General features: G+C 44.3%; 1 protein-coding gene across 2 annotated transcripts in view; it reads right to left on the reverse strand.

Moving 5' to 3' along the window:
• DHX36 (DEAH-box helicase 36) overlaps positions 1-23,320 on the reverse strand; it is a 378,110-nt gene that overhangs the window by 58,330 nt on the left and 296,460 nt on the right. For both annotated transcript variants that reach the window (XM_086944114.1, XM_086944115.1), the window contains exon 23: positions 14,071-14,191. In XM_086944114.1, the coding sequence (XP_086800240.1) occupies positions 14,071-14,191 (121 nt within the window). The remainder of the gene's footprint in view (positions 1-14,070; positions 14,192-23,320) is intronic.

The following is a 23,320-nucleotide window of genomic DNA, read 5'->3' on the forward strand; positions in this document are numbered from 1 at the left end:
GTGGCAGTTGTAAATAACCAAACTGACTTCAGGAGCCAAATCGCTAGGTTGAGTTCTCTGGGATTGGGATGCCTGATTTCTCCATGGCTCTGAGTGAGGAGGAAGGGTGTGAGATGCAGCTTTTGATGTGGAACCACTGAGAGTTCGGAAAGGGTGGTGTACCAAGGCTGATGAGCACAAGTGAGGGCTACTAAGATCAGTGTGAGGGACGTTTGTCTGAGCTCCCGAACCAGTAATGGTATTAGTGGGAGCAGCCTAGCGCGGCGGAACCTCCAGGGCACTAGCGGCCGTTACCTTTGGCTCCCCGGGGGCCCATGGGGGTTACCACGAGCGGACTTTGCGGCTGGCCCAGAGGACAAGATGGCAGTCGGCGAGCCCCGATGAGCCGCGGCGAGGAGCTGCTGGGCGGTCGCTGTGGCGCTGCCGAGATCAGATGGAGGCACTGCGACGACGAGGCTACAGGCGGTAAGCCCCGCAGAGAGGGCGGAGGTGTGGTGCCCGGTAGCAACATCGAGGTGACAGGCTCCCTCTGCCTGACCTTAAGATGGCGGCCGCGGGGATTCCGCGAAGCGCTGTGGCGTCCTGAGGGCCTCTCCTTGCTTCCCCTTACCGGCGCTGGAGACATTGGGTGGCCCTGGGGGAGGCCCTGGAGTGGGGTCAAAAGAGCGGTGGCCCGGTGGGCATTCCCACGTGAAAGGCTCTCCTCATACCTAAGGGCCTCTCCCGGTCCCCCCCTGCTGGCGTTGGATGCATCGGGTGAGCGCCTTGCCTGCTGATTTGCCAGTTGCTGCTCAGCCTCTATAGTTACAATGCCTGCCTTACTCTAAAATGGTGGCGGTCGGGACATAATACCACTGCGATCCTGGAGAACAGAACTCTGACGAAAATACAATCTCTCCTGATAAGTTGCTGAAACATTAACAGAATAAGTACTAAGCCTCATTTACTGGGAGCGCCACTGCAATACAGTTTGTTAACCCAGCGAGGGGGCAGCTGAGGCTGTAATGATGTGGACCCAACTGCTACGTATGCTTTGGGACGACATTTATGCATCTTCTTAAAGTGGCTCAAGGCAGAAGGTTGAAGACTGCGCAGAATTAAAAGGACAGGTGACCATAATAACCTCTCGATCTCAGGTACCTGACCATCGTCGTCTCTTGCGATGGCCCCCGCGTGACCACTGCTGCGGCTGCCTGCCAAGCTGCCTGCCTCGGGCAGCAGCGCGTAGACTAGACTCGGTGTTGATCCCTGAAGGTACAGCTGGGTGTATTAACTGGTACCTCGCAAGGGACAACTCAGCGGCACCACACGGAGAACTCAATTTTGGCACCTGTGAAGAAACGGACCGGCTTTTTGAATGCCTCGCAGCTGATCCATGGGAACCTTTACCAAACTACCTACCCCCTACCCCTCCCTGCTCTACTCCTCTCCTCTTTCCTGCTACTAACCTTTACCCTCACCTGTCCTTGCCCTAGGCCCCACCCTGCTTACCTGTGAATTTCCCACGTCATTTGAGACCTAGCTTTTTTGTCTGATGCGCGATGGAGCTACCTGGTTTAGCTATAGGGGAGACAGGTCGGGGATTCCCTCCTTGGACGTCACCTACCCAGTCGGTCTTTAGCCAGACTACCTTTCGTCTCTCTTGTCGTCTCTTCCCGCTTCCTCCCTCTACTTATATCTCTACTTCTCTCTTCTCTCAATGTATTGAGACTGAACTATTTTGTCTGATGCTCGAAGGAGCTACCTGGTTTAGCTATAGGGGAGATGTGCCGTGGATTGCCTCCTTGGTCGTCACCTACCCAGTCGGCCTTTAGACAGATTTCTTTTAGTCTCTCCTTGTCTCCTCCCCTATCCTCCCTTTCTCACCTGCCCTGTTCCCTCTCCTCTATGCTCCATTTATTTTGCCCCCATGTTATTTAAATGTGTCCCATTGAGACCTAGCTATTTGGCCAAAGCCCTGTGGAGCTACCGGATAGCTATAGAGGAGATGGGTTTTGGGACTTCCCCCTTGACCGTCACCTACCCAGCCAGTCTTAGGGCAGACTTTCCTTAGTCTTTCTGCCGTATCTCCCTTCCATCCTGTTTTCTCAGAACATCTTCCCCAGACACCTGAGACCGAACTTCTTTGTCTGATGCCTGATGGAGCTACCTGGTTTAGCTACAGGGGAGATGGACCTTGGATTCCCTCCTTGGTCGTCACCTACCCAGTCGATCTTTAGACAGACTTCCTCTCGTCTACGGTTGTCTCTTCCCTTACCCTCACATTCTCACCTCACCTACCCCCCACTTCTCTTCTCTCTCCTTTCTCTCCTCTCCTACTGTATTGCTGATTGTTTGATGTATTATGTAATTGTTGATCTTTTTCTGTTATACTGTTAAACCACATTGTTTCACTTCCTTCCGTCCCTCCTGTTGTCTCCTCCCGCATCCTCCCTCTATTTATGTTTCTCCTTCTCCCCTCTCTCAATTGTACTGAGACTGAACTTTTTTGTCTGATGCCCGATGGAGCTACCTGGTTCAGCTATAGGTGAGATGGGCCGTGGATTCCCTCATTGGTCTTCACCTACCCAGTCGGTCTTTAGACAGACTTCTATCCGTCTCTCTGTATTGTCTCTTCCTTTTTACTCCCGTTCCCACCTCCCCTGCCCCCTCCACTACTTTTCTCTCTCCTTTCTCTCCTCTCCTAATTGTATTGCCTATTATTTGGTATTTATTGTGTAATTGTTGAACTTTTTATGTTACATTGTTGGTTCTCATGTACAGCGCTCAGATACCTCCGGGTCTAGCCAGCGCTATATAAAACTCTTTAAATAAAATAAAAATAAGCAAATATCCCTGACTAATTCATCCATAGCGCATTGCCATTGAATATTGGGTGTGGGAACCTGGATGTGAAGCTTGGGCATTTTGCGTTGTGTACTGTGGCAAAAGATCTATCTGGGGAAAACTCCATTTTTGAAAGAAGGGTAGATACCTTGGGGGTGAAGTTCCCACTCATGTACTTGCTGCCTGTGTCTGCTGAGCAGGTCTGCAATCTGATTGTCTACTCCTGGAAGGAGTTCTACTTGGAAATAGATTTTGTGGTGACTCCCCCAATTCCAAATGCTTTGTGCTAGGCACAACAGTTGGAGAGAAAAAGTCCCTCCATGTTTCTGTAGGTAGTACATTAATAACATGTCGTCTGAGCGAACTAAGACAGTCTTGCCTACAAGTTGGGTGAGAAAAGCTTTGAGTGCTAGGAACACTGCTAGAAGTTCCAGGTAGTTGATGTGGAGACATTTGTGATTGTCGAACCACAGTCCCTCTACTGTGTAATGTTGATGATGGACACCCCAACCTGTTAACAATGTGTCTGTTGTCAGTATAGTCTGTGGAATCGGGTCTATGAAAGGCTGCCCTTTTGCTAAGTTCTGAGGGTTCCACGAGAGCGATGAGTGCGGCTGTCTACCAACACTAGATAGGTTAATAGACCCTGTGACTGGTTCCACTGACTCGCTAGACATTCTTGCAGAGGACGCATGTGAAGCCTTGCATGAGGTACGGGTACAATGCAGGATGCCATAATTCCCAGCAGTTGCATGAAGACTCTTGCTGCTAATGATTGGTTGGGTTGTAATTGTAATACTATGGCCTAAATATTGTAAATTCTGGCTTCATTGGGGGTGGCTATAGCTTTGAGAGTGTGAGGAACGCTCCCAGATAAGATTGCATTTGTGCCGGAAATAGGTGAGACTTTTGTGCATTTATTGTAAAACCTAACTGGTGAAGGAGGCGCACTGTTGTCTGAGTGTGTAGAAAACAGTTTTGGTACGTGCCCGCTTTGACAAGCCAGTCATCCAGGTAAAGGAAGACATGTATATATTGTCTTCTGAGATGAGCAGCTACTACTGCAAGACATTTGGTGAACACTCTGGGGGCTGTGGTGAGGCCATATGGAAGCGTGTTGAACTGGCAATGTTTGCCTGCTATCACAAACCTGAGGTATTTGTGATGAGTGGGATGAATTAGAATATGAAAGTAGGCATCCTTTAGATCTGGAGTAGACATAAAGTTGCCTTGTTGCAAGAGAAGAAGTACTTGTTGAAGAGTTACCATGTGAAAGTGGTTTGACAATACGTATTTGTTTAACTCTCTGAGATCTAGAATAGGTCTCAAGGAGCCATCCTTTTTGGGAATGAGGAAGTATAGTGAATAAACCCCTGACCCATGCAACTGAAGTGGAACTGGTTCTATAGTCCCTTTGAGTAATAAAGAGTGCACTTTTTGTTGAAGCACATGCTGGTGGTCTGGTGATATTTTGTGAGATTGTGGAGGAATGTTTGGAGGATTGTTGATGAGCTCCAGGAAATAACCATGTTGGATAATGCCAGGCACCCATTTGCCTGTTGTTATTGATTTCCAAATGGGGAGAAAGCACTGAAGTCTTCCTCCGACAGGTGTGGAATAGTCGGAGGGAAGTTTCGGGAAGTCACTGTTTGTTTGAGGAAGGGGAAGTGCGATGTGTGTTGTTTCTACCTCTACCCCTGGGACTATTTCCCCAATAACCTCATCTGAAATATCCTCTTGTAAAAGAGGATTGGGAATTGCCTTTGCAGGAAGTAGTGTTCTGGTCAGTGCCTGTGGACTTGGACCCTCCCCTATAAAAAGAGCGCTGAAAGGAATGTCTATTGGAGGGAGATTGATGCGCTCCCATCGAGTTTCCTACATCTGTGTCCTTTTTCATTTTTTCGAGCGCTAGATCAGCTTCAGGGCCAAAGAGATGTTTTTTATCAAAACCTATAGCCAGGATGGATTGTTGGACTTCAGGTTTGAACCCTGATAATCGCAACAATGCATGTCGTCGAAGTAAGATGCTAGTATTTATTTCTCTAGCTGCGGTGTCAGCTGCATCTAGATCGCATCTGATAGAGGCATTCCAAATGAGTTTGCCTTCCTGGACTAAAACCTGATCCTCTGCCCTATGCTCCTCTGGGAGAAACTGAAGTAATTGCTCCATTTCGTCCCAGTGGGCTCTATCTTATCCTGCTAGTAAGTCCTGCGTATTAACGATACGCCATTAGTTAGCTGCTTGTGCAGCCACCTGTTTACCCAAAGCATTGATAAGCTTTGATTCTTTACCTGGGGGAGGGGCATCCCCAGATGCTTGAGAGTTCGCCCTCTTTCTAGCATTAGATACTACTAAACAATCAAGTGGTAACTTACCTTTAATAAAAATAGGATCTGTGGTGGAACATTTATATTTTTTATCTACTCTAGGAGTAAGGTTTCTGGCACAAAGGATCTTTAAAAATATCATCGGTGTGCCTTAACATACCCTTGAGCATAGACATTGTCTGACTGGACTAATGGGATCTTTGAGTGTCAAAGAGAAAATCTTCCTCTAAAGACTCTTTATGTAGCTCCACCCCATGGTATTCTACTGATCTAGCAATAAGCTGTTGGTAAGACAGATTGTCATCAGATGGACATGGCCTGGCAGGATAAAGATCTGGGTCTGTGTTCTGTGGAGGATCAGTTGTGTAGTCCGTCCAAGGACCTGGTAATTGTGCATCGTCATCGTCCGTGTCACCTGTGCGAAAATGAGGTAGAGGAGACTGAATCGATGTAATCTGTAATGGATCAAGCTGAGGTGGAGAGGGAAGAGGAGGAGATAGAAGTGTAAGGAGAGGACTACACTTTTTTTCATGAGAGTAATTTTTGCATGGGCTATCATCCGCCAAAAGCTTGTGCTTGGATGGTGTTTTAGCATGGAAATGCCATGTGTCAGGGTGAATGTACAGCTTTTTCTGTTTTGGATCCAGTTTAGGAGGTACAGTGTCTATGTTTGGATCCGGTTGTGTTGTAGGCAAGTCTTTGCTTTTCACACCAAAGCTTTTGGAGTCGAGCTGGAATGTCCTTTCGGTGCCGAGGGGTTCGACTCTGAGGGAGGTTTCTTAATTTTCGGTTTTGAAGGCTTCAGGTTCTGAAGATTTTGGTTCAGAACACGTCTTGGATTTCAAGCTGGAAGATTTTGGCTCGGAAGTGGGCTTTGGCCGACTCGGTCCTGGGCCGGAAGGCTTTTTAGAGTTTTGGTGCCGAGCCATGAGGCAGAGCTTTGGAAAACCTCTTCTCAGTGCCGACCCTGGCCTTGAGGCAGACGTGATGCTGAAGCCTTAGATTTCTTAGGGCCGGTAGGAGGGAGGGGGGGGGGCAGGGGGGGAGAAGGGGTTTTCGGTACACATGTCCCCTTGTCCCTGCGGCATATCATTGTCCTCGAAGTCTATCAGAATCAGTCGCAGCTGAAGCCATCTCCTCCTTTGCCGCTGATACCTCTTCTTGTTCGGAGTCTTCGCTGAAGAGGTCCGGTCTGACATCCAACCACTGCTGCTGCTGCATCTCTCGACGCCGAGCCAGACTTCGGAGAGTCTTCTTTGACCTGAAGGATCGGCAAGTGTTGCAGTCTTGCTCTTTGTGCTCGGGGGACAAGCACAACTTACACACCGGATGAGAGTCTGTGGCAAAGGGGACAGAATTTAAATGTAGTCGTTCCTTCAACAAGGAGCTGAATGGAAGGCCGCCCGCAGATCTTCCCATTGAAATGGCAAAGTTTCTTGAAATTCGAATCAAACCGCTGCAAGAGAAAGCACGTTCGAAAACAATACCATTGAGGTACAGAGAGTAAGCACCGAGGAGGAACCCGAGGATCGATTCTGAAGCGGAGCGCAGCAATACCCGTCCGAACCCAATGGCGGAAAAAAAAAACAATCTAAAAATGGAGTTGATGCCCATGCGCACTATCACCGCAAGGAGGAGTCACCTACCTAGTGAATGGAAGAACAAAAACAATTTTCAAACATCCAGACCCAACACTAGATGGCCGGAGTATACAAAGCATGTGATCTACAGCTCACATGCCTCAAACTCAGGGTTAGGGGAAAAAAACTAGAAGCTTAATGGACTGATTGAGGTGAAATTGAAAGACTACTTTAGGTAGAAATGTAGGATTAGTACGAAGAACCAGCTTGTCTTTAGTATGCATTTGAAAGATAGTTCCTGAAATTGTTAAAGAATGGAGCACACTAACATGCCTGAGAGAGGTAATGGCAACCAAGAATGCCACTTTCCATGAAAAAACAGAAGGGGGCATGAGCGAAGAGGCTGAAAAGGGAGACCCATGAGCCTGGTTAGAACAATGTTAAGGTCCCAAGAGGGTGCTGGATGAACCCTAGGAGGGACGACTCGTCAGACATTCCATAAAGGATTTAATGACCGTTATTTTGACCAATGGTAGATGCTACTATAGAGATAACGAGCTATGGCAACAAGGTGTAACCTAATTGAAGTACAGGTTAAATTAGCCTTTGCAGTTGGAGCCGGTAACCAATAAGGTCTTGCACCGTGGCTTTAATAGGATCAATTTGTTTACGTTGGTAGTAGTAAACAAAATGTTTCAATTTTGCAGCATAGCATGCTTTAGTAGTAGGCCTGCATGCTTGTTTGAGGATTGCCATGAATTCTTGTGGTAAGTAAAGATAGGCAAACTGTAAGTCCGCAGGAGCCAAACTGCCATATTGGCGTTTTGGGGTCCGGTTGCCCGATCGGTCCTTGATTTTGAGTGAGAAGGTCAGGCTTGTTAGGGAGCTTCTCGTGTGGAACAGCTGAAAGATCTAGTAGTGTTGTGAACCAGTGTTGGGGCACCCAAGTGGGAGCTACCAGGATCATGGTGAGAGATGTTTGCCTGAGTCTCTGATCCAGAAATGGAATGAGAGGTAGAGACGGAAAAGCGTAGGAAAACATCCCTGACCAACTCATTCACAGTGTGGTGCCCATGGATAGTGGGTATGTGTACCTAGAGGCAAGCTGTGGGTGTTTTCGGCTGTTGCGAAAAGGTCTATTTGAGGAAACCCCCACTTTTGAAAGTAGGAAAGGAGGACTTGCAGGTGGAGTTCCCACTCGTGTGTCTGTAGCTGCATCCTGCTGAGCAGGTCTGCATAATAATTGTCTGCACCCGGCAGATATTCCGCCTAAAGATTAATGTGGTGGTGAAGAGCCCAGTTCCATATGGTCTGAGACAAGTGTGAGAGTTGAGAAGACCTTGTTTCCCCATTTTTGTAAATAATACATGGCTGTCATATTGTCCGTCCAGACTAGGACCACCTTGTGAGATAAGTGAGAAAGGAAAGATTTCAGGGCTATGAAGATCGCCTGAAGCTCCAAGTAGTTCATGTGCAGAGACCGATGTTTGACATCCCAAAGACCTTGTACAGTGAGGTCTTGTAGATGGGCACCCTAACCTGTCTCCGATGCATCTGTGGTGATAGTGAGGTGAGGAACAGGGTTCAGAAAAGGTCGCCTCTGTTGAGTAGGTTGTTGTTGTTCCACCATTGCAGAGAACGGTGAGTGTAGCGGTCTATCAACACTAGTTCTCTGAGGTGACCCTGTGAGTCCGACCACTGGTGAGCTAGACATTGCTTAACCCCTGCTGTTGAAGTGGGACGGGCTCTATAGTCCCTTTGAGAAGAAGAGCTTTGAGTTCTTGTTTGAGAAGTATTAGATGATCCTGTGAAAACGAGATGGGATGTGCGGTGGTGTGGTAATGAGCTTGAGACAATAGTCATGTTGGAGAATGCCTAGTACTCATTGGTCAGTAGTGATGGAATCCCAGACGGGGTAGAAAGATTGTAGTCTGCCCTGACAGGTGTTGGGTTATCGGGGGATGGAATGGGTAGTCACTGCTTTGCAGAGGGTGTTGTCCAGGAGCAGAGGCACCCATGCATATTTCTTTATTTTTTCCGCCCTTGAAGGAACCTTTACAATTTTTTACTGCAGGTGGAAAAACCTTGTTTTTGTTGGGAGTTGGAGGTGTCTGTTGTTTTAGATTTATATCCACCTCTGTGAACTGTGCAACAAATGTACCCTATAGGAGCTGTCGTCTGCAACGCTCCCATAGCCTTAGCTGTATCTTTTTCATTTTATCAAGGGTGGTGTCTGCTTGTGGGCCAAAGTGGTATTCTTTGGCAAAAGGCATATTTAGGACTGCCTGCTGGACATCTAGTTTAAATCAGAACACCTAAGCCATGCGTGGCGTCTAAGTAATACGCTGGTGTTGACACCCCTAGCAGCTGTATCTGCCGCATCTAGTACAAATCGGATGGAGTTATTGGTGATGGCTTGACCCTCTATTACAATCTGTTGTCCATTTTTGCAGTGCACCTCAGGGCGGTATTGCAATAGTTCCTCTATTTCGTCCTAACTAGGCTTGGTCGTAGTGTGCCAGAAGAGCTTGGGAATTGGCAATACGCCAATGATTAGCTGCCTGTGCAGCGACTCTTTTCTAGAGGTGGGCGAAAAACTCTGCTCCGCCGGCAGATTTTTCACTATTCCGTGCTCAGCTTCGAGTGTGATGTTCGGCAAAAAAACTCCTAATCCACAGCGTAGTGGAGATTACTGGCACCTACCGCTAATTATGAAAGGTATTTTCTCTCAGAAAAGAAGTAGGGACATGTCAGGCGCACAGCACCTTGCAACTTGGTCATGTGAACTTCCATGGAGCCCGGTAAAGCCCTCTGACCGGCCCATTCGGCACTGGAGCCAGAATGACATGCGTCTCTCTCCTGGGCTTGCTTGCCGCTCTACTCCTAGAAAAACGAACCTAAAAGCCGCGGGCTGGTAGTGGTAGGAGGAACCGGGGAGGGGCGACAGCAGACTGGGCTTTGGACTTTCCTCTCCTCCGCCTTAAATAACGACCAGGAAACTCGCTCCGCAGCCTAATGTGTAGAGCACCTCAGTACAAGTGAAGTGACCGTCGCTGTCAGACTACTCAGTGCCAAGGCGTCCAGCTGTGCTGACCTGCGCCCAGCCATGCACCAAGGTGGAGAGGACGTGTTGCTGGTAGGGATACTGGAAAGACGAGTAGGGATATGCAGCAGCGGTCAACTCGCACACAGAAACTGCAAGTGGGCAACAGCTGTCAGGAATACCTGCGGAAAGTGGGTCATACCTTGGGGTTCCTTACATTTACAATGCATCTATTCACACAGGCCTGCTTTGTGTGTATTTAGTATTTTTTAGTCTCAGCGCTTCCCGAGAAGACAGGATCCGCTGAGACTCTCACCCAGAGACTAAGTAAGGAGTGGAGGAGAAGAGGGCAGAAGGATGTATAATGGCAGGGAGGGGGAAAATGAGGAGGCCCTCTCTGTGCTACCGCGAGCCAGTGTGTGCTGCTGGAGCTGTACTGTAATTTGTTTTTTTTTAGGGGGGAGGATGACCTACATATTTGGAACCGCGTGCGCAGTCACCCTGCAGATAAAATACAGAAGCGTGTCAAATTCCTTGAAGGCATGAGCGCTACTGACTCCAATTCTATAAATTGCTAGTCTTATCTTGTTTATTTTTCATGGCAAACAAGGTAGGGCCTTGAGAAGTAGCAGGTGTTGCAACCATGTTCTCAAATGGCGGAATCACAATATGCTGGTAACTCCACTTACTCGCGGAACTCCGCTGAGTTTTTCGGCAACTCCGTGGAAGTCCGCGGAGAGGAATTCAGCGAGTTCTGCCCACCCCTACTCTTTTCCCCGCTGCATCTATTCTCTTACTTTCTTTCTCAGGAGGTGGGCTATCCCCAGTAGCCTATCTGATTTTTTATTTTTACAGATCTTTTTATTGCGTGTGAAACAAACTAAGCACCAGTGTCAGCAAGAAGTGCACATTACAGCATCAGACTACAATTGTCATCAGATTACCGTAAAACCTCAAAGTCTTTGTGTCCTAACCGGCACCCACCGACAAGTCACAGGGCATTAAGAAAACCAGTGTTTTTATGTTGCGGATTCTCAAATCTGAGTCTGTACAGAGGGGTACCTGATAGGTATTGCTCTTCCCCCATATTTTTGTTAATTTATTCGGGCACCACTTGCTCTCATAGACAACCTCTTCCGACAACATGCACCGATCTATGTCCTGTTTCCAGTCATTCAGTTGTGGTGCAAATTCATCTCTCCACATCTGAGCAATATTTCGCTTAGCCACCAACAATCCCAATGTCACCCATTTTTGGTCCATATGGGTGAGCTCAGCAGTGTCCCAAATGTTCAGCAAACACCACTTTACCGTAGTGTCCATGCAGCTTCCACTTAGGTTATGTAAGCATGTTATACCAGCTACTCAATATTGCTGAACTACTGAGCTGCCCCATAGCATGTGGGAAACATCCCTTCCTGGCCACAGTGTCTAGTACAAAGCGAGGACATTGCCCTACCCATCCCCATAAGTGTAGTCCATGCATAGTAAGAATTGTGTAAGATCTTTAGTTGCATCAGTCGGAACCTACACCTAATGGCAACTTGCCTAGGGGACAGTAGAGCTTCTGCCATTCATCGTCTGTAAGGCCATCAAGGTCACACTCCCAATTTCCCCGCACGAGAGTCAGGTGAATTATTTATTAATTTATTATAGGTGAGGGAGACAACCCTTTTGGCCATGTAATCATCTAGTAGTCGGTCTTGTAGTTGGGAAGGGTCAAAGAGCTCCCCGCCTTTCGGCAATGCGGTCATTAATGCATGTTGTATTTGCAAGTATCCATAAGTCTCCAGTGCTGCCTGTTAAAATGTACTTTATAGGTCTGCAAATGAGATCACTACTCCTTGGCTCTACAGATCTACCAACCTAGTTAAACTATATTAGGTCCAAATTGTCAAAGCCTTTCTGTTTAGCCAGTGTGCCCAACTGTGACGTGTCCCACAAAGGAGTGTCCATGGTTATCCTATCTCGCCACGTTCAGTGTTGTGTGCCAAAGAGTGAGTGTCACTGCAATGGGCTTCGTCAAAGAGGCATTGTGTGCCCGTAAAGGGCCCTCGGGTACCCATCTAATTGCATAACTAGTCTAGAGTAGTAAATGCTCTTCTACAGGGAGGTGAACCCATCGAGTAATAATGACTAACTGAGCCGCCCAGTAATATTTTTGTATGTCCGGAGGGGCAATTCCACCGTACCAGCTCCTCGATAGTTTTTCAAGGCAATACATGCAGGGCATCCATCCTAGAGTAATGTGCTAATTTCACTCTAAATGGCCTGAAAATAGGATTTAAAAACTGGGCAGGGCGCATTTTGGACCGCACAGAGAAAATGTGGTAGCACCATAATTTTGAACATTGTGGCTTTCCCCACCTGCGACAGTGGTAGGGACTTCCAGTACTGGACATCTCTCCACAGGCAAACTAGTGACGGTTCTAAGTTTTGAGCATTAAAGACTCTCGGATCTCTGGTAATGTAGATCCCAAGGTAGCGGAATGCTTCCGTGGCAATACAAGCCTCACAATCTGGGCAGTTTCGGTGTGAGCCATACAGGAAATAAATTAACGATTTATGCTAATTAATGGTGTAGCCAGAACAGTGACGTGTTTGAATATGCGCATTATCCTAGCCAGTGTGAAGATCGGGTCCCAGATATACAGTACTATGTCAAGTGAGATCCTATCCTCCCAGTCAGCCACCCATCTAAGTCCCCTTATTAGGGGGTCCGTTCAGTAGCCTGGCTGTTTGCTCTTTTACAAGGTGCAGTAACAACTATAAAGTCAGGCGGAATCCGACCCTTGATAATTAGTGTGTCAGAAGGGGCACCTTACATTTATTTGTCCACCTGTGGGGTGATAACTCGGGCACGAAAAGGCTGTATAAAATTATCCTTTGAATGCCTCATCATGCCGGGAAGCATGGGTAGATACTGGTTCTCGTTATGTGTGGAAGACATAAAGTAACAGTTTCTGATTTCATGGGCTGATTTCAATTAGTTTTTTCATTCTATTTGGCTGTTTTATACACTTTAATTTGCAATATTAATTCTGTGAAAGTGAACAACTAGTTATAAAACTGTAAATATAACAAAACACTCATTCAGGAGTCTGATCATGGTACACATTAATGACTTTTCTTTCTCACAGCAAGTTTGTGAGCTCCGAGCTGTGACAGTGCACAAAGTCATCACAATTTACCAATAGCAGAATACGTGTTGTTTATGTTTTATTTATTTAAAATGCCTAAGATCATGCACACCGGCAGGACTACTAAAGTTTTGATAACCAGAATATCAGTGATTATCATACCTTGTGAAACAGTGTTTGTAAAGGCTTTTATTAGGAAATGAATACAATTCTGAGTGATTGTTTCAAAAGCACACTGAGGCCGTCCATGTATTACTGACAGCACAACTATGAATGATTCCACACGTAAAAAAGCAGAGATATGTAAATGGCTAAGTGTCAAGCCTAAAGTCATTCTATTATGGTAGGGGACAAAGAAAAACTATGGACTTAAGACAAAAACACCAGTGCACATCACTACAAGTCACTTTTATCCTTGTGCATTCAGCACTTTTCTTGACTTTGTGTCCTTGTACAGACAATTCTTCTTAATCCAAAGGAGTCGCGTTGTGTAGATCAATTTGACTTATTTCTTTTCACACAAAATGCTTCACAGCCAACGCGCATTTCGCCCTTTGCGGGCTTCCTCAAGGCAAATTTCCAATGTCATCAGCACTGTATTTGTCAAAACTTATCACTTTAAATCACTCTTAATACAAGCTTCACTCAAAATATGTTCCAATCTATTCGAACACCAGTAGGGGTAAGTGTTTCTGATGGCAGTATTTTTCTTGCCACAGTATTCCCTATGTCTTGTGAGGGACTCCCAATACGTCCCACCATCTCTCTGAAAGGTTTCAGCTCATTTGCTCATTTAGTAATGTAACAGTCTTTCAAGACCACTGATTTTAAACCAGTAATGACTATACCAGAATTTCCCATTACGAAAAGTGTTTGAATACCAATGGGAAAAGCTATCACCGACCGCTGCCACCAGGGAGTCGCCAGAGGAGCTGAGATTGCATAGGACATGGTCCTTGCTTGTGGGTGTTGAGAAGGTGGGACAATGAATTGCTTTTATGATGGTCTGAATTGGAAGGCTGGAATAATTTACTTTTTTTAGGTGTAAGTGCGTACCCTATATTCATTAATATATTATGCATTTAATGTAATAGTGATGTTGGTGCTAATTCTGTAACATAAGTGACAGGATGGCACACATCTATAGACTTACGCTTGTAGTTCTCATCTTCAGGTGGTAAACAAGCCAAGTATAGTGGAATTCACTTTCTTCGCTATTGACAGATTTTGGATGAATACTAACTTTTCCGTCTGATTTGGTGTATACCTTCACGCTGAAGAAAAAACAGAATGCCAAATGACCATGTGAAAAAAGGGACACAAAACATCTAGAAAACATCAAAAGATAATCTTCTGTATATAGCCAAGTGTTTTCAGTTCTACAGATATAACAAAAAGCTACAACTCTCCAAATATGATCATAGTTACGATGTACTTTAAAAAAAACATTTTTTATTTGTTTTAGAATCAGCAACACTTTTGCTGGGATTTGATTCCAATGAAATCCCAGTATGGATGGACTGCAACTGAGATTTCGCGAACAAGGAATGGCAGCCCATTTATGTATGGGATATACAAAGTCATGGACTAGTGAAAGAATAGTCATAGTAGAAACTTTAATACAAACGAGATGGACTATTACTAAACAAAACTACTAAGATTGCCAGAAAATTGGCTAGTCTCAACTTCGACCACTGAGATGTCCAAAAAGCTAGTTAGGTAAATATGGACAATTTTGTGGTACAGGAGGGTAGTCGGGCTCGCTAACACCAAAGACCACAGGATTTAATACTGCACCAGGTTACATCTCTTAACAATTATCCGCCTGGAAGAAGCAACCATATGGGGACAGGGTTGCTATACTAAAATCCTCTAAATTAAGCAATTTGTAAAGCAATTTTTGAGCATTAATTGGTAGAGACAAACAGATTATCTAAAGTCATATTTTATATAGTGAAGAATCCTTGAAAGCAATTCCTCTGAGACCTCCCTCCTATTATTTTAGATATGATACACAGAGCAGAGAATCATTTTATTTGAGAGAGATTATGAAATAAAACATCATTTATAGGATCCATGCATCAGTAGGGTCAACTTGTGCAGAAAAAGACGACTGATCCCCAATGCAGAAAAATCGTCTTGCAACTCATTCTATGCCCTATTATTATGTTGGATCTGGATAAAGGGCTGCGGAAATGATCCACTGTAAAGATAGAGTGGCATTAGCTCTCATCTATTTTTAATATTTTCATTTATCATCTGGTTCTTGAATCTTTATGTCCTACATAAATTACACTTTATGATTTAGAATTTTACCACAGGCCTCAAAGTTAATACTTCATAGAGAAGTACATCAAATATATGGCTATTCTTTCAGCAAATGCTTTGTCAAGTACAGTTCTACACCTTGCTAGAGAAGGGGTACAACCAAAGTCCCTATATCCCCTAGTCGACAGTGGCTCCCAGGCTATGAAGAGGCTGGTGACAGCTGGTTGCAAAGGTGCAGCCCTCTGTAATACTGTGTGAGGAACCTACTGCCCCTCATATAAAATTGTATTCTGTGATCGTCGGTAGAGTGAGGAAAATGTGCCTAGCGGTAGGAACCTGGGACAAACGATGGTCAGAGATGTGTTGCCACACTACACATCCCATATGGCATGATGCTATCCTTCCCCTTCCTTTTTACCAATATTTGAATGTATTCAACAGCCACCTGAAATTCAAACATACCAGCTCAACCAAATGAACACTAAATTTCCCTCCAGAGCTCACTGCAGTGGATATATACTGAAACACCTGAGCCTTCATTTGCAGCTGGAATGAGTTGCAAATTTCATGACCCAGGGTAGGTGTGCCCCTCCAGGGCAGGGCCAAAGCCAAAACAGTAATGCTATCCCACATACCGTACAATATGAGAAAGTGGGGAAGGTGGACTGCAGACTATATGACCAATCTGAGCATGTAAGATCCAAGGAGGAGGATATGGCCAGTGTGACATAGAAACAAGAAAACTGAATTAGGAATAGAGGTTTAGGGAGAAACCTACAGTGGAAAATGTCTGCTTAATTGGCGAACTTCCCTCCTTGAACATCGTGTACTCCTACCTCCTGCATTCTGGCATAAGGAAAACTAAGTTTAGGTCTCCTTAATGAGTAAGGATGAATTAGAGGAATCAGGATTCACTTCCGATTCCTCACCACATCATTTCTGGTGGATGTGTATTGCTCGGGCAAGGGTTGCAGAGCCCAAAGAAAGTCTATCTGTCCCAGAGAACAAAATCTGATAAACTTGGTTTTAAGGTAAACCACCTGGACATTGCCCCATTTTGTAACAAAGGCCCATGAAACAGATTGTTTCAACTGCTGACTTAATCACTTTTGTCCTGAACATTCCTAGTCCTAAACAACAATAATTGAGGTTTATTTAGTGAATACTTTGGGTGACAAGTGTTTTTTTCATTGAATGCATCAACCTCCAAAAAACCGTAACATCTAGAATGAAAAGAAGTTACATGAAAGGTGAAAAACATATCATGTGAGATGGAGTTATTTTTATTGGAAACACAAATTGAATTTGTTTTACTTCAGTGACAGTACAAGCAGTATTAAATACAATTCTTCATAAATTGACCATCTCATGCTTGGCTCATTTTTGTAAAGTGACAGAAATATCCCAAATACACCTTTCGTGAAGATTTTTTTAAAAAAAATTAAGCCCCATCTTAAAAGTATTGATACAAAAAAAATCTGATCTAAGTGTCAGCTAATTTTAAGCTACATTCATCAAAATGCAAATAAGCAAATCATAAATGAAGTTTATGAAATTGATTTTCTTTCTCTAAAAAAACCAAACTTTTTAATAATAATGAAATACATTGCACAAAGAAGCTATAATTTTTTTCTAAAATAACAGTGCAGCACATTACCACTACTGAAAGGCAGAGTCACTATGAGCAAAACAACCCTAATTTTGTGCTTATTTTGACACACAATTCATTCAAGCAAAATACCAAAAATCATGTGGATATATTCTTAACCTTTTTAGTATTTTATTCGGGAATATTTGAGCTTGTGAGGTTTCCAATTTGCTCTCACAAAAGATTGGTCTATAAGCATAGAGGTAAAAATAAAAAAATGTACATGTTAATGACGTTGAGAAGAGGATCAGTTAGGCTCAAAATTGCTATTTTATGTGAGATTGAATAGTCGTATCGACTGCCTTACTAATCTCAGAGAAAACGTATTTGCTAAAACTTTATAAGCTTTCAACAAGACCAAAACAATTGTAACCAAACCGCAGGGGATGGCATTTATGGCACGTATCATTAATGGTCAGAGATATTTTGTTCAATAAACACAGGGTGTAACAAAGAATCCAGACTCCCTGGACCCCTCCTCAATGCTATGTAGCCTAGTCTGAAACAGTCTTTCCAATTATTAGCATTAATGGGTACCCCCAGTTCTATGCATTTACTTTGGTCAAATTTCGTTACTTGACTGAATAGGGTCAGATAACAGTTCTTTGTAACACCACACAATTTTTTATTGAGATTCTGGTTTAGAGAATAATCTATTCACTAAATCCACAGAATTTAATATACGTTCTTTAGGGAACTTAGAGAAAATAGATTTTAAATATAAATAGGACAAATTATACCAGTGAGGATTACACACTTTTGATGGACACTGTCACAAAGTGTTTAAAAGCATTATCAGTAAAAAAATGTCTCCTAGGTTAAGTATATCCAATTGCCTCCACTTTTGCACCAGCCTTTTTGTAATACTTAGTGATAAGTGTGTACAATCTTGAAGAGCCTCAACAGGATAATGTGGAAACTTGAGCTGACAAAAGAATCTGTCCATTGTACCATATAGAATATTGAAGCTTTACTTTTTGGAGATTTGGGTATTTCTTTTATACATCTATGCAATTTTGTTATGTTTAAGCTCTGAAGCATTGTATTAATAATAGTGGTGAAATATGAATGTGCTATACATTCAAGTATAAACTGTAAAAATAATGCAGCCATATAAAAAGGTGAAGATCTAACAGCCCTCCTCTTCCCCTAGGAGTTTTTATCCAGGGTGTTTTACATATTTTATCAAGCTAGAAAATAGAATGTTAAGGATTGGAAAAAATAAATAGAAGTGAGACTGCATGTAGTAGTCCAAACATAAAAACGGAAAAAACGGGAAAAAAAGAAAAAAAAGTGAGGGCCAGCATCCTGATTCGAGCTATTTTTCCTGCTCATAGAGGTACAGTCTACCAACGAGAAAGAAGCCTCTTGACCTTATTTAAAAGATGATAATTATTTAATTTAAGGTCATTTGTTTGTTCTGAAATATTCCAAGTCATCTCTGTGGGTTATATATGTAGTTAGGACTTTAGACGAGGGCAAAGAACTTTGAAAGTAGCATTAAATAATCGTAATTGTTTTTGAATTATGATTTCCTAACATGGAATATTTTACGTTGCTTGAAAAGGTATTCCAAGGTTTTAAAAATAGAGTTGTATTATCTGCATACAGTTTACTATAAATCTCAGTGGATGCTTCTTTGTTGGATTGGAGTAAATACATTGCCCCAAGGGTTTAATTAAAAGGGCAAAAAATAAGTGGGACAAACTGGACTACTTCATCTTTTCGGAAAAATTTGACTGCCTACTTTATTATTGGGGTCTAGGCAGATGTAATTTGATACAGCGATAGTATTACACCGGAGTTTATTTTGTTTTAGGAAATATTTTTATTTAACAATTACTCAGTGTACATACTTGATTGATCCAGAGCATGATGGGTATCACAGAGAAAAAGGCACCATACATTCATAACAACTGTTAGCATCAGGCAGATGTTTACACATACATTTGTACAATGATCACAGTAGAATAAAAGCCAACATATGCTTTTATTCCTATTCTTAGAAGAACACTCACATCTCTGTTGTAACCACTCACTTTCCTTTGTATGCGCACCATTGACCCCAGACTTTCTTCCATTTCTTTGGGAAGCCCCAACTCTGGTATACCACCTGCTCCGTCTGCTGGCAATAGTCCAAATCGGTTTCCCAATCCATCACACTTAAAGGTCGACTTGATCCCCAGGGCCTTGCTATATTTCTTTGAGCAACCCTGGCAGCTAATGCGAGCCATATCTTCTGATAGCGAGGCTTGTGACCCGGACCATAACTTGTACCACCCGTATCCAGTATTGTTGGACTTATGGACTGTCCCACAATATATGGAAAAAATAAGCCCACATGCTACATCCCCTGATGCACCAGGCCAAGACACATTTCCCCATGCGGTGTAGGAGTGATCTGGAGTAATATAATCTGTGCAGTATCCTCAGTTCTATTAAGCGATAGCTGGCATGTATAGAAACTTCCCCGGGGCTCTGGACCGCCTCCACCCAATCATTATCCTCAATGACTCCAATATCTCCCTCCCAAGCTTCCCTTAGAGTCATCAGGAGAATAGGTCATTAACTTCCTACATGTCAGTGAGGTTGCTTTGTCCGTCATGGGATCTATCAGTAGTTGGTCCTCTAATGATGCTGACTCAGGACATTTTTCTCCTTCCACTATGTGTTGCCTCAGTGCATGCCCCAATTGCAAACATCTAAACCACCCTAAATCAGCCACCTCATATTCCATCCTTAATTCATCAAATGTTATAAGAACCTGCCCTCTCCATACGTCTCCTAAAGAACTAATGCCCAGAAACCCCTGCTTATGAAACCCCTTCAGGGTCCGAACTACCCGCAGTAGCGCAGTATCCCATATTGGAGTCCTGGCCATTACATTGCCTTCCCATCCCAAGAATCTGTTGGCCTCTCACCATGCCCTCACCACCGCTTGAGTATGGATCAGCAGCATTCCTTCTCGCTCCTTTCTGTACAATATTGATGGATAGCCATGGCTACCCATGGCCACTCGATCTACTTGGTATGATGGCGCATCTCTTTCAGCGTACACCCAGTCATTGTTATTAACTGCTAATATATTTGTAAAAGGGTTTTTAGATTAAGAGGAATTGCTGGGCGCTCTGCTAACTGTGGACGCAAAAGCCATCAGAGGATAAAGGGTTACGATGTGGTGCAACTGGGTGAGGGGATGCGCCCTATAACCTCCAGAATGTGTGATGGGAAACCAACACACTGTAAAAATTGCAACAAAGTACCCAATGCACACAACAGAAAAAGTAGAGCAAACGTGTTATCACTGTGGACACGTGTGAACTTCAATACAAAGCTGGCAGAAATAACAACAATGTCTTTTTGTTTGGGGGAAAAGTCTAGATCTTCATTTAATTCCTTCGACAAGCCAGCCGACACGTGTTTCGTCGCAGTGGAAAAATTATTTCCGCGACTCCTCAGGGCTGTGTAGAAAGAGAAACTAATGTGTAAGTCGCTCCGCCGGTGATGATTCCAACCCAGCAGGGCTCGAGACTTGAATGGTGTTGTGTCTGGTATATGTCGGATCAGATTCAGAAAAACCTTGAGTGTGGGTTCCTGTACGTCTTTCATCAAGCGTCAGATTCAAAGTTGTGGTGGAGCCCCACTGGCTCAATATTAATCAGACGCAGAGCGAGTGATTTTTTTCCATGTAATCCCGCAGGCAGGTTGAGAACAATCACGGGGTGAGAGTAATCCCTAGTGTTTCGAAACTTCTTGTATTCAACAGGAAATTCCGCTAGTGATCCTGCAGGTTGCCGTGTTCCAGGTAATGGACCCACGGCGACCCGTGTCTACAGTGACACACGTTTGCTCTACTTTTTCTGTTGTGAGCATTGGGTACTTCGTTGCAATTGTTATTAACTGCGCTGCCTAGCAGTACTTACATATGTCTAAGACTGCAAGCCCCCCTCAAACACGTCTCTTTGGAGCTTACAGAGTGCAATTCTCGAACTCTCCCCATCCCATAGGAGTTTACGCAGTTCACTATTGACCTTTTTAAAGAAATCAGGTGGTATTTTGTAAGAGATGTTTTGAAGGACATAGAGCATGCGTGGGAGTGCCATCATCTTAAAGAGGACTGCTCTACCCATCAAGGACACCAGAAGCTTTGGCCAGAAGGCAACATCTTTGTGAAGGCATTTCAGCGGAGGGAGTAGATTTCTCTTCAATAATTCAACATATTTTTATTGGTATTTGGTTCATTATCCATCAGGGATATTAACACATCAGTGCACTTCATATTTCAATATTACAGCATACCAACAACATGGACATATTTGTACATGCTACTGCTCGTTTCCTAATACCAACCCCAGTTCCAAATTGTGAAACTGGGAGGATACATTCAGGGACCTAGGTAAATGTTGGTTCGTACGGTATTATGGCTCACTATTGCTTTTTTCATGATAGTACTGAGTAGGTGCTATCCATGGTCTGTATGTATCTTTGAAAAAGGGACCTACAAATAAATGTCTCATAGTTTGTATACAAAAGTGTAACATTACAACTTATTAACTATCTAACTGTGCAGAAGCAGTCTAGGCTATGTAGTCATGTCATTGATTTGATATAGAGGTCTGGGGTATGCAGGATATAGGGTAAGCGGGGGCGGACAGAAATTAAGCCACCTCTCCTTTGGCGTAAGGCCTCTACCCGCTCAAATTGTATGTTATAAGTACTGGGAGTAAGTGAGTAATGTATAGAGGCAGTACCTATACTTTGCTATTTAATTTTACCGGTGCTGGAGTTTCCTACTTAACCCCATTAGGAACTTCCTGATACTGCCACCTGTACTTTACCGTGCCTAACCATGTTCATCGCCCGACTGTGTACCGTCATAGCTCCCCTCTCCTTCCCTCCAGTCTCGGTCTTCCCATGCCTCTAGGATCTCCCTCCAGTGCCCTGCGATAGGGTATTGTCTCAGCCCGCTCATTTCTTTTCTAGCCAGGTTTCTGTCCTTAGCCCAAGCCCAGTAAGTCACATCTTGTATCCAAGAGGCAAATGCTATCCCAGCCCATTCACGGATTTCAAAGTCATTGTTATTCTTCTCCTAGCGAAGACCAATGCAAGATCCAAGAATCTACTTCCCACCTTTCGCCTAGGTGGGCAGGGGAAGAGCCCCGGCAAGCATACTCCAACCACAGGTTTCAATGCACATCTCACAGCTGCCCCTGAGAGCTTCAAGACTTCCTCCCAAAACTAACGGAGTCCCAAGTTATGTGTATGAAATCTGAATTATGATCACCTCTCTGGCATTTGCGTACCTCACCTCCGTATAAGGTCTTAAGTTGGGGGGGGGGGGCAGGGGGGGTTGGGGGTCATGGAGGTGTAGTTAAAAAGTGTATACTTCTATTTGGTGTTGCGCGACACTTTTTTAGGGTATGCTAGAATTCTGGCCCATTCTGGGTCTGAGAAGTCTTTATCCAAAATGGTCTCCCAGCGATTACTCAGTTTTGTAAAGGGTTCACAGACCATTTCCAGTTGTGAAGTGTATAACTATTTTACCTGGTGACGTGCTATGTCGAGCGTGGGAACACAGTGTAACACAGCGTGCATCTTGGGCTCTTCTTAGCCTACTCCCCACACCTCCCTAAAGGTACGCAGCACAATTTCATAAATCAGGAACTGGCCTGGTTTTAGGCCATAACCCTCAAGCAAGTGCCCAAAGGGGGCCAGGGCCGATTGCTGGTAGCAATCCCCCACCGAATACAGTCCGGCTTCAGTCCAGGCCTTCATTAGTACTGGGGTTAATGTTGTTCTTTGGTTGTAATGTGGCCAGACCGAGGTGTATAAAGGGGTCCCTCTCACCTTAAACACACATTTCCAGCAGCGCAGGGCAGTGGTTTGTAACAAGGATAAATGAGGAATGGCCACTACAGTGTCAAGGATTTTTGCCAATAATAAATAAGTACGGGTTCCTAAGTCTGTTAGATATGTCTCCTCTGGGCCTGTACCTGCCAGCCACTGTGCTAGCCACTGTAGCTGGGAGGCAAAGAAATAAAGTTCGGTACCCCACGCCTCCTTCTATGGATGGGCACGGTAGAGTTGCTGAGGATACCCTCCGTCTCCCCTTCTCCCATATTAGGTCTCACAGTAGTGAGTCCTGCTGTCTAAACCATGAGGCAGGGATTGAGGTTGGGAGATTAGTAAAGAAATACAGCAGGAGCCCAGTTAAGGTCTTCCATGAGGTTTGGGGTCGGGCATGTTAGCAGACACAGGGAAGATTTAGGACATGGTTCAAATAACTTTAAGTCTGGGCAGTAGTTTGAACTGCAGCATTAAATCTAGCGCTGTCCTGGTTACCACAGCTGCACCATTGAGATAGATCAACTGGTCGTCAGCGTACAAAGAGATAGTATACATACACTCTCCTAGGATCAGGCCTAGCCCTTCGCTGCCTTGTCTAAATAATGCTGCTGGGGGCTCCATCGCCAGTGCGAACAGGAGG

Source organism: Lissotriton vulgaris, chromosome 11, assembly GCF_964263255.1.
Source record: "Lissotriton vulgaris chromosome 11, aLisVul1.2, whole genome shotgun sequence".
Taxonomy (NCBI): domain Eukaryota; kingdom Metazoa; phylum Chordata; class Amphibia; order Caudata; family Salamandridae; genus Lissotriton; species Lissotriton vulgaris.